Source organism: Pteropus vampyrus, unplaced genomic scaffold (assembly GCF_000151845.1).
Source record: "Pteropus vampyrus isolate Shadow unplaced genomic scaffold, Pvam_2.0 Scaffold215, whole genome shotgun sequence".
In the NCBI taxonomy this organism is placed as follows: Eukaryota; Metazoa; Chordata; class Mammalia; order Chiroptera; family Pteropodidae; genus Pteropus; species Pteropus vampyrus.
In genome coordinates, this window is record NW_011888996.1 from 3,192,213 (window position 1) to 3,204,660 (window position 12,448).

The following is a 12,448-nucleotide window of genomic DNA, read 5'->3' on the forward strand; positions in this document are numbered from 1 at the left end:
CAGAAGTTAGAACACTTTCATATCCCACATACAAAACTGATGAAAAAGGAACTCCTTAGGGATTTGATCAAGATATCAGCCAGAGCCACCTTAAGATTTCCTGTCGATCAGGCTTTACTAGTATGTCACAAATGAATAAAATATATGGTAGAAAAGGTATAATATTTTAATGATCAATAAATGTTATATAAAGATTTTGTATTTATGGTATTTTATCTTCAACTTTCTTCCCTAAAAACTCCTATTGTTAAATAAAGAAATTGATTAATTTGACAAGGTTACATTACTGACATTTGGACTGGACACATACATTCCATTAACATTTTCAAAAGATGTAAGAACCCTTGATTTGTCTCTGAGTTTCATCATTATAAGACATCTTTCTCTATCTTCAGAACTGAAATCTGGTTCCTATGGCAACCTTTTATTCTGAAACAGAGTCCAGGAATTTATCCTCAATTATTCTCCACCTTTGACCTTTTTATGAGAATAATAAAATACTACAAGTATAGCTCAACAAATTTTCTACAAAATAATTGAGCAAATCAAATCATGGGGGTGGGGATATAATGCCTTAAAGGAAGGCTTTGATCGATATTCTTTTTTTTTTTTAAGAAAAGAGTAATTTTGTAATAGAACTGCGTATCTATTTGTGTTGTAAGTTCTCATTTTAATCAGCTAAACTTAAAATGGATCACATGCATAAAGATATCTAAAAACTTGACCGTTTGATATACAAGGGTTATTGATGTTTATATAGTAAAATCAGAATCAGAGAAGAGAGTAAAAATGGTTTCTTTGGGAGATAACTGCTCCTAAAGTAAGAAGCTCATGAATTTTACCATTATGAACTACATCTGACAAACGTAAAGAAAATGTTTCATTGAAGTAAATTTCTAGATAGCATTCTTTAAAAAATAAATTCAGCTTATGGAGGTGCTTTTGTAAAAACAAAACAAAACAAAACCACATTATGGCACTACTAATCCACTGAAGGAAAGAGCACCCCCTGATCAGTGCCAGTGCCCTTCCTCAGCCCCCGCCCTTCAGGCTAGGCCTACGCTGCTCTTTTCCCTCCAGTCAGGCTGGCTTCACTGCAGACTCTAGTTAAGTCGTCTTTGCTTTCTCCTCAACTAGAAAGTATGTAACTCTTTACCCCAGAATCTTTACTAATACCCTGGTGCTGTAATGAAATAATGGTCTTCTGATATACCAATGACTCTTAATTCAGACCTCTGTATCTGAGTAAATGGAACACTAATCTTTCCCTATTGGAAACTTACACTTATGGGGGTGGGGGAATAATGCCTTAAAGGAAGGCTTAGATCAATAGGTAGCTACTCTAACACAGCCTACATTTCAAGAATAGTAACATGCATTGAAAAGGAGAAGAAAAATAAAATCTCAAAAGCCGCTTTTCCACTACAGAGAATAAAATGGGGAAAACTTTAATCTTATAAAAACCTTCACAACAAAGAGAAAGATGGGCTGGGCAGACTGCGAGAGCAAGGAAACGACTGAAAAACAGTATTCTCTTCTGCAGAGTCAGAGAAATAAAAGTCCAATCAGAAGAAATAAGTAGTGGAAATAGAAAGGGAAGAGGCAGACCAATCCCTAGACTGGCTAAAGACGAAAAGGAAATTACTAAGGAATTTTATTCCGGCAATCTACTCTTCTATCCCCAGTGGTCCTGTGCTGCTCCCAACCTACTCCAGTCAGGAGGTTCCCAGGATACCACTAGTGTCCTAGTGTCTCAGAGTGAAAAAGTTGCCTACTTAACATCTGTAGGCCCTCCCTCGAGGTGGCAAGGTGTCTCTTATAGGGAGGAGTGGCCATGTAACACAATTCTGGCCATTGACACCTAAGATGAGGATTTCTAGGAAAACTCTATTTTCTTGATATAGGTGCCACCCATTTCTCTTTGCTCCTTACTCCTGCCTGGAATGCAGATTTGATGGCTTACTATTTAGTTTTTCTGTAAGAAAACAAGAATAATACCCTAATGATGATATCACAGAAAGGATCTCTGTCTAATGACATTATGAAATCACTCTGCCAATGCAAGGATAATCTGCTGCTGGATTTCTCATTAAATGAGGTCAATTAATTCTATTTTGTTTAAACCACTATTACTTGGGTTTTCTGGTCCATATAGCCAAATTCAGACCCTAACTGATACACTTCTATTCCCAAATAGAGGACGTAGGAAGGGGTAGGAGCAGCAATTTTCAGTTTTACTAAAGGAACACCTCAATTTGAAACCTCCACCATTATATAGTGGTTTAATTATCACTACATTTCTGATATATTACAGTTTCAAGGGTCTTTTACAGGCTAACCTAAAAATCTATGGTAAAATTCCTGTTGGGTTCTACAGTCAAAATTTTGGAAAATAACCTATTCCTAGGTTAGAAATAAACATTTTGTTATTTTAAAATAACAAATGTCTAAAAAATCAACTTACATAAAAGAAGACAGTCAGTCTATTCCATTAGATGTTTCTTTTCAGATGACTTCAGAACAAGATAGACTGACATAATTTTTTATTGAAATGTATGTGCTTGTACATCTACATATTTTCCATTGTTTAATTTAAAACATTAACATTTAGAGTATATCTTTGTTACACACAAAGAATTTAAAAAACAATTTAAAAAATTTTCTGAGGAGGAAAATAGGTTATGTTTGTTTTAAAAGTTAATGGAAGTGGGCAGCTGTAACTGCTCAGTGATATTTAACTATACAATATGAAACACATGCCCGCAGTGTGCCGTCAAGTCTCCAAGGAGAAAGATGTTCACAACAGAAGGGATGTTTCTGACTTATAATTTGTTTTTTAAGAAAGAGAAAAAAATAGTAGGCCCTTTAACAGGAGAGTGAAGCAGGAAATTTCAAGATAGTAACCACTGTCACATGTGATTATAGTTGCTATGGCAAATACATTTTTTTAAAACAGAAAGAATAATCACAGAAAACTGACATCAATTTCTCTAGTTACAGCTGAACTGACCCTAGCTTATAAAAATATTTTTTTATTTTAATAATATATTTAATGTTCGAAATCACCTTGTTCCTTAATTTTGCCAATTCTTTCAACTACTTGCAGTGGAACCAAAAACCCATTAGCAATAAAGAATAAAATAATCACTATGCAATCCCTTTTTTGCATATGAAATTTTAAAGAAAAAAATTGTTTTCCCTTTCTATCACATTCTGCCAAACATATACAAGGAAACTAAATTGTGTGAATATAACACCTTTAGAAAATATGCTAGTCCACCCACAATTATTCGTTAACTTTCTTAATTTGCACATCTTCTAAACAGGTGAAAAGTCTTCATAGAAATTCAAATATATAAAGAAATTTTTAAAATACTTTCAAAATTTAATTTTTAATTTCATAGCATGATTATGACAAAGATAATCAAGTGTAGGGAATGAAATAACAATCATAACTTTAGCATAATATATTTCAATAACAAAGGGATTTATGAATATTACCTAATTTGTTCTTCTAAAAATCTTTTAAGATGGGTGAGCCACCTGGTTAATGATCTTGGAAATTTGTCCTTTAATTTATTACCAAGAGTATAATCGGGGGGGGGGGAATATATATATATATATATACATATATATATATATATATATATATATATATATATATATATATATAAACAGCATGTTAATACAGAAGCTACTGACATCAGCTTTGTCTTAACTTCAGATTGTATTTTAAAACTGAGGAGGATAGAGACAACATAGAGAAGATCCAGAGGCTATTCATAAAAAAGATTAAAAGCTTAGAAAATAATACCTGCACAAAGGTTAAAGAGACTGAAATGGTTTAGCCAGGAAAAGAAAAGTCTAAGGATACAATTTAATAAGTATCCAAGTATATCTGAAAGGTTCTTGCACAGAAAATAGTGACCAGCTGTTTTCCATCCCCAATGAGGGCAGAATAAAGGAAACAGACATATTGAAGTCCAAGGATTTTAGTTAAATAAAAAGAATGATTTCCTGAGTGAGTAATGAGCATTGTAATAACCACTGTGTGTCTGTGGAAACCCTTTTTTTCAGAGGCCTTTACAAGAAAGACAAATTTTCATTTGTACAAGGAAGACTAATATTTACATGCTTGTCTATGCTCTGTGCTAGTAAAAGAGGTATCTATCCTAAGACCAAAATACCTATATGAATGAGCTTGGTCACACATCATTAAACATTCCACAGACCAAGAAGATACAAAAGAGCAGACCATATCCAGTACCCACAAGTGACTCCAAACCACTATAGCCACACTTTAGTACCTCTGTAGAGAAAATGAAGGGTTTCTCATTGCCCAGTAATACTTTAGGTATTTGCATCCAGCTGCGAGTGGGATCTGCAGTTTACTGTTCTCACCTTTATTGCTATGCGTGGGCAAGATTAATGTTACCAATTAAAGATGCATACAACAGTTTTTCATGAAAGGGTGGTAAGATCTCTGGAGAAACTGGAAAGTGAATCATCCTACACACTCTACTATCCTGGCATCGCAAGTTCTATCCTTACCAATTTACTTCTTTGGCTTGAAGCTATGTAATTTTTGGGAAAAAAAATGTAAATATCTCATGAACATTAAACATTATTAAACATTTGTATCTGCATATATGACCTTTTCTGAAATAGATTTTGAAAGCAAGGAGGAGAAGGATCTGAACCAGAGCTGGGAGAGATGTGACTAAGCATGGGGCATGAAAGTGTTGCTCCAAACAAAGGGTCTCATCCAATTTTGTTCAGGGAGATGAGCAGGAATACCTAAATGGGCAGTCTTCCCTTCCTGGTATCTCTCCTAAATTTTTTTTAAATCAACCTAGAATTTATTTCCAGGATAAACTCTTAAAACTCTGAAGCAGCCCCTAATTTATTCTCTCTTAGTAATTAAGTGAAACTACATCTAAGTACTGTCCAAAATGAAACAATGAACTGTGACATATTAAAATCACTATGTGATTTTAAAAGTACATGCAAAGGAGAAATTTTAAAAATATGTACTCAATTAAAATTATTTAACCCAGTATCTAATCATTAATAGTTATGAAAGGCTAATATAACAACACACAACCTAAACATGACCAGTGATTCCTCCACCCAGTCTTAATACAACGTGGTCTCCACTACTTCACCAGCCAGCGCGATCTCTGCTAAATGTGTTCTGCTGTGTCTCCATCCTTTCTAAATATTCCAGGTGAGGTCTAGGCACTGAGAGTAGAGAGAAGCTGCTTATTTCTTTGTTCAAAAGTGATTATGAGTCTTAGCTACACCTTAGAAGTACTTATAGAGTTTTCGTTTTTGTTTTTAAATTTACTTTTTAAAATAAAGATGCCCAAGCCCTGCTCTGGTCTACAGAACTAGCATCTTCTTCAAGGGTCTACTGCTATGGTAATGTTAGTTATATAGACCCAAAACCAGGGTTTATCTTATAAATTGAGGCCACTGCACTGCCACTGCTCCAGTCTGTGGAGATCTCTTAAGATCCTGATTCTGTTTCAGAATATATTTTTATTTTGCCCCACTTTATGTTATTTGAAATTCTAATGAACTTTCATTCTACAGCTTTATCCAAGTTTCTATAAAAAATGTTGAACTAGCTAAGGCTGAGGCATGAGCCCTAAAGCACATACTGAGAACTCTTTGGTTGACAACAATTTGTTATTTAACACTGTGCCAATGCCTCTGGTAAGTCTTCTTTTTGTAGAGGCTGGAGAGTTCAACACTGCATTTCCAGAACTCCCTACACCTTATCCTGGATAATTGTACTTTTTCACAACCAGGAAGACAAGAAATGAGGCGGAGGCCATGAGGCTGTTACCTCAGTTATTTCCATCTGGCAAGCACAGTTATGGAGACATGGGGTTTTTTTCTTTTTCTTTTTCTTTTTTTTACAGCAGCATGCCAACATCCAGTCACCAGTCTCACAGGTGCTAAGGGGTGGTTGTAGTGGCAAGTGGTAGCTTTCTAATCCCTGAATAGCAACAGAGATTGAAATCAATTTGGGTTATTGAACTCAGCAGTGCCAATGGCAGCCTCTGGACTCATTATCTTTCCGATTACAGCAGTAGTAGCACACAGGGTCACTTTTGTGGTGTTGGGAGAGTCAGTCTTGGAGGCCTAGCTTACACAGCCCTCTCCTTCAACCTTCCCATTGATTTTATTAATATCCGCATCTCCTACTTAAATCTCTGTATATTTAAAATACCTAGAGTAGTTTCTGTTTCCTCCAATAAACTCTGACTGACACAAGCCCATTGGGTATAATCATTCAAACCTTATAACAGAACTCTCAACTATACAGTGTTTACAAGGATATCATCAAATACCTTGTCAAGTACTCTTCCAAAATCCTAAGACACAAAACCCAAACCCTGCCTTTTCTTTGATCTAGAATTTTAGCGATGCTGTCAAAAAAAAAAGGAAATTATATTATTCTGATATATTTGTTCCCATTTAACCTGAGATGACTTATAATGATCCAGGTCTCCTTTCCTAAAGAACTCACATATGTTTTAGAATCCTGCCCAAGAGGGACATCAAGCTTACCAGTCCCAGAGTAGTGATGTGATTCTGGGGTCAAACCTCGGTCTGTATACTGGTTCTACCAATTATTTGCTATGAAATCTTGAATAAATCATTCATGATTCCCAAGTCTGTTTCCTTAGCGGTAAATGGTAGTGACAATTCTATTTTACAGGGCCCTTGTTAGGAGTCAATAAAATAATGCATGCGAAGTCCTGAGCACAATGTTTGGCCCATACTAGACCCTCAATTACTGATAGCTGTAACCTGAGACATTTACCTCTATTCTCTTGACTGAGCCTGAGAGAATATAAATTAGCCAAAGAGGCAGGAATCCAAACAGCGAGGTATTGGTCAGTGCAAAACAGAGACATTTTGGCTGCAAAAAGGCCCAAAGGTAAGGATGAGCATTTTAAGAGCTGAGGAGCTGGAAGAAGGTATACTGAGAAATGAGAACAAAAATGTAAGCAGAGACCAGAGCACTTACTGCCTTTTAACTCATGTTGGGCTCTATACTAAGAGCAATGGGGAGTAACTGGAGGGCCAAAAGCAAAGGAGAGATGATGAGATCCGTATGGAGGGCAGCGGACCAAACTAGAGGCATGGGATCCATTAGGAGGCCTTAGGAGTGAGAAACTGTGAGCACCTACACTAGAGTAATGCAAGCAGAGATGAGAAGAGGGAAGTGATATTTAGGAGGCAGACTGATGAGACTTGATGTTAATTCAATGAGGGGGCAAGGGAAGAAAGAGAAGTTAAGGATGACTCTAATTTTCCTATCTTATTACAAAGTCCAGGTTTAAAACACCTATCCGGCTTCTCTATATTCTCACATGAAAATGTTTAATTTTCTCCTGGAAGTAAGAAGCAAGGTCATCTCTGAAAATGAGAGGAGAGATGGCAGGAAGTGATTTAGTGAAGGTCTGAAATAGCTACTCAGCAGTATGAGAAAGAGCCGAGCAGAGACACACAGGCTGACAGGGAAATTCTGAGGGCCCAGTGGGGCTGAAGGCTGTGGGCTGGTGGTCCTCATCTGTGCACATGTGAGACTGTCTCCACCAGCACTCAGCAGCCACAATGAAGATGCAGAGAGGATGGACAAGAAGAGCGATCCGTGGTCACATTTCACCAAGAAAAGGTGAAAAGATCAGTAGGGTAGAGGAGTTAAGGATATAAGTAAGAGAGTAGCTAAAGCCACGAAACACAGCCTCTAACTTGACTGGAGAGTATGGCTCTTCACCAGAAAACACCACAAAATAGTTTCCCCTGAGCAGCCAGAGCTAACGATCCGGCCCCAGCTCTGAAAGACCAGAAAATTCTACCATAAAAACAGAGCTAAGTAGATCTAAGCTGAACAAGGTAAAAGGACCCAGTCTTCTCTTTGCTTAAAACAACTGCACTCCCACAAAGGAATAATCGCTACTACCTCATCGATTTGATCACAGCAGATTCTTAACCTGTTCAGGTGCACAGCACAGTAGTCAGGCACCTATAAAATCTACCAAGTGATCCCCTGACCAGTTCATACCCACCACACAGTCACCACAATACCACTGACTATACTCTCCATGCTGCACTCTATATCTCTGTGACTATTTTATAGCTACCAGTTTGTATTTCTTAATCTCTTCACCTTTTTTGCCCAGCCCCCAAACACCCCTCCCACATGGCAATCACCAGCTTGTTCTCTGTATTTGCCTTTCTCTATCTGGGGTAAAGTGAGCAGAGCTCACCAGGCCAATGCAGATTTAGATTTGGCCAGTGCAGGGAGGGCTCAACACAGGTAAGATGGCACCTGTTTGTAGGGTGTACAGGAGGGCTCAACACAGGGACAATGGTGGCTGTCTCTCCAGCCCTAGCCCTGAAGCCATACAACTCAGTCTATCCTTGTATGTCTGTGGCACCTCCTGAGCTGTGGTCCCTCCAGTGGAGCTCAGGGAGCCTGCAAGTGTGTACAGCTATGTGTGGACCCTTTAAGTGGATGTCTGGGTTTCTAGCTGCCTTCCATCACACCTGGACGGTTGGAATTCCTTTTGATTTTCACCGCCAGATTTTGTGAGGACTCCTCTTCCCAGAACTGGAACTCTAGGTTAGGGAGCCCTGCTGTAGGGTTGGGGTCCCTCACTCTTTAAGGGTGACGTCCGCAGCCAAGATAACCCTCCCAATGCTCAACCACCACACGTAAGTGTGGGATGAGCCCATTTCACATCTCCGCCTCTCCTACCAATCTTGATCTGGCCTCTTCCTTATATCCTTAGTTACAGGATTTCCGTTCAACTAGTCTTCAGATGGTTCTCCAAGCTGACTGTTCTATAATTTAGCTGTCATCTTAATGTGGTCATGGGAGGAGGCAAGCACAGCATTTACCTACTCTGCCATCTTGACAGGTACCGTCCCGCCCGCCCCCCGCCCCATTTTTCAGGATAAAATGTCTTAAATGTTGATTTTCTTAATGTCAACCAACTTGCTTATATCTACTTTCAACCATTCATAATTCCAACCGGCACAGACCAGTTTGGATAAAGTATTCTTATAAGGAAGTAGAGATCCATGTGTAAATATTGGCTGGTGCCAGGCTGTGAAAATTCTTGGTTACCCTGGTGAAGCCTGGCCATACATGGGTAATGAAAAGGCTGAGAGAGATGTGAATAGGAAGAGTGGAAGGAGGAAGGTAAAAATAATGTATTCACTGCTGAAAACACATTTGGAGAATTCTTGAGACATGCTCTCAACAAGGTCCATGGCCACTTTTGGTCCACGCCGAAAAAAGAAAAAATTTTAAATATTTTTTGTCACTTTTCTCCACTTTCCTTCAAAAGATTTTTTAAATAATTTTGCTTCCTAGAAGTCAAATAATCACACTTTGCAGAAGTAAGGAAAATAGGTTTATAATTTCTGTCTTTGTAGATAACAGCATAAAAAATATATGTAACAATTTAAATTGACAAGAATATTAAATCAGGCAACTCATTTGAAACTCCAGTGGAAAAGGTGATAGAAATCAGAAACCTCAGTACACAATATGCCATTCTAGAAATTTTTAAAAATTAAAAGTAATATATTGCTATAATATATTTAGGGAACAAAAATGCTAAAGACACATTAGCAAATGAGGCTTTGACTGTTATAACATAACCTGAGAGCTATACCAACTAATCTAAGAATCTGTAAAGAAGATTTAGATCGTGAGGGAAAACAAAACTAAAAGAAATTATGCGGTTTCAGGAAAAGTAAGTTCTCCCTCAATAACTTCACTATTGCTATACTACAGTATGACAATCCCTAGGGGATACACTAACATCATTTGATTAAATTTTGGGGAACACAAAGTCCCACATTACAGAATGATGTCTAAATTGCAGAAACTTAAAATACATGGAAACTTGGCTCAATTTAAAACTTGCTATAGTGCATAAAACAACAGCAGTTGTATAAACTACTATCTGATCAACCTAAATATGGGCTTTCAATATGATCTCAATAATATGATCATACAAACATGATCATATTGAAATAAGATTTCGATAATATAATTGTTCCAAAAAATTCATACTTAGAACATAAAATTATAACATATAGTGAATGATTTCTGTTTGTCAAAGCTAAAAGTTACTATACAAATATGTAGAAATCTGCAATGTAATTTTAAAGTATAATGTCTGATAAATCATCACATATCTCTTTCTTGAAATATAACAATCTAACATGAATTAGATTTCATTGAGACACATTTTTTAAACCAATGATCTTCTAAATGGTCTGCTAAGAATCATAAAGTTTGACTAAAAGAATTATATCAGCTTGTGGAAAAGACTTGCACCATAACACTAGCTGTCTCTGGAGGCTGCAGAACTATCCAATGTAGGTAGATAGGCACACTAAGGATGCAAAAAGCCTATCCTAGTAGAAGCCTAGCCAAAAAGTTTCAGAAAATCCAATCTTATGCTGCTTTCCAGGGCAAGGCCTCAGGAGACTCACCAGTTGTGGGAAATAGAAAAATTACCACCCCCCGCCCCCCACCCCAGGATTAACTATATGGCAATCTGTTTGCATTTTGTGCTTCCTGACCCTCTCTTTCAAATGTATACAACCATAATCAGCTAGATACTAGACTATGTGAAGAAAACAGTAGCAGTGAGCCAAATGACTTTAAGCTATGAGGTAAGACTTAATAAGCTCATAGGAGTAGCAAAAAGGAAAGAGGTAGGCAAACAAACCAACCAACCAACCCTAGAAATGTCAGAGAAGAAATTTCTATCTATATCCATTTTGCAATATTAGCAAACCCCTTAAATATAACTTTCCAGACTCTACAATGCAAGAAATCATGTGTTACTGCCTCCATGTCATGTAGAAGCAGTCCCGTGTGGCAGAAAACTGCCTGGTGCTTAGACTTGAACAATAACCACGCATGCCCAGAGTGGTGCGGGAAGAGAAAGGTCAGTATGCGTCAGAGGGTAATTAACCTGTTTTTTGCCTATAACTGAAATCACAATGTCCTACAGTGTTAACTGCAATCTTAGAAAGCCATACGTACATATGATTATATATTCAGAATATATTCATATGTATTATAAAGAAGTGCTAGTCTGTGAGAGTATCTGTCTTCCTCACTCTGTAAGCGATGAACATCGGAGAGAATGTCTTAATCATCCTTTAGCCCCTCTAGCACTCCGGCACTGTGCCTCACATGTGGCAAGCAGTAGTAAATACACACCAGACTGAATTTCATGCATGAGTATCCCTGTCTCTTGACCTTTCCTTCTAATGTTTCTTTTTTTGTTTTCCTACCTCAACTTTTATTTCTTCCCTTAGCTTGCACGCCTCTGTCACTGCGGCTTAACTGATAATTTAAACATGAAATAATATTATGTATTTATTGGAACAGAATTTTAGGTTCACTTTTTTAACTGGCTAGGTGAATGCTAGAAACATTATCTTTTAATCTCTAAAATACTTTACCAATTAAATTACAGTTAACATTCTTCAAGAGGAAAAAAGTTCCATACTCTAAGTTAAAGATGTGCTGCTTTCTGCTATATTAAAAAAAAATTGTTTTTAGTTTATTTCTGCCATATTCTTTTACTGTTAAATAAAGCAAAGAAAGAATATTTTCTACAACTGGCTAAAAAAGTAAGACCTTACTATCTGGTTTCTATAGAAGTATATTTTCAAAATAGAAAATTAATATTCAATAGGAAAAAGCCACATACTTTTCATAGTTCCATCTTCTTCTTCTTCATCCTCACTGTTTATAACCATGGTCCCCAAGTCAGATTCTAACATCGTACTATTATGTTCAATCATGGTCTGGGCTCCTTCACTCATCGTGCTTGTGGCCCTCATCGTGCCCACACTTTCTGAACTCGTCTTCACCATGGTGTGAGAATCCAGTTCATCTTCATCCTGCAAGCAAAATACTGCAATGAAGGAAGACTTTTCTAAAACAGCTGGATTTCTTAATTCTTAACAACAGTATGAGCATATTATATTTTTAATAATGAAAAGTACTACTATTACTACTTTAATAATATACATACAAATGTTATCATAAGAGCCAGTTATCCAAAATAACCCAAAAGCTTTAGATAATTAAAGCTCAAGCAATAGAAATTATCTGATGAAATAGAAGGCTGCTAGTTGTTTTAAAAATAAGTATTAACATAGGTAAGTGATCAACAAATTCATAACAAAGAATATGGTGACAAAATAAACAAAAGAGCACATTAAAAACAGAACATGTTAATAGTATAACAGCCATAATAATGCTTATAATGTTATACAAAGACTATTTACTTTTTTAAAAATTGTAATAAATATACATAACATAAAAATTACCATTTTAATCATTTCTCAGTGTATAGTTCTGGGGTATTGAGTGCATTCACAGTGT

General features: G+C 36.7%; 1 protein-coding gene across 4 annotated transcripts in view; it reads right to left on the reverse strand.

The window, feature by feature from the left end:
* The window catches only part of STK3 (serine/threonine kinase 3), a 277,085-nt gene that overhangs the window by 78,430 nt on the left and 186,207 nt on the right, over positions 1–12,448 (reverse strand). For all 4 annotated transcript variants that reach the window (XM_023538227.1, XM_023538226.1, XM_011372913.2 and 1 more), the window contains one exon: positions 11,769–11,961. In XM_023538227.1, the coding sequence (XP_023393995.1) occupies positions 11,769–11,961 (193 nt within the window). The remainder of the gene's footprint in view (positions 1–11,768; positions 11,962–12,448) is intronic.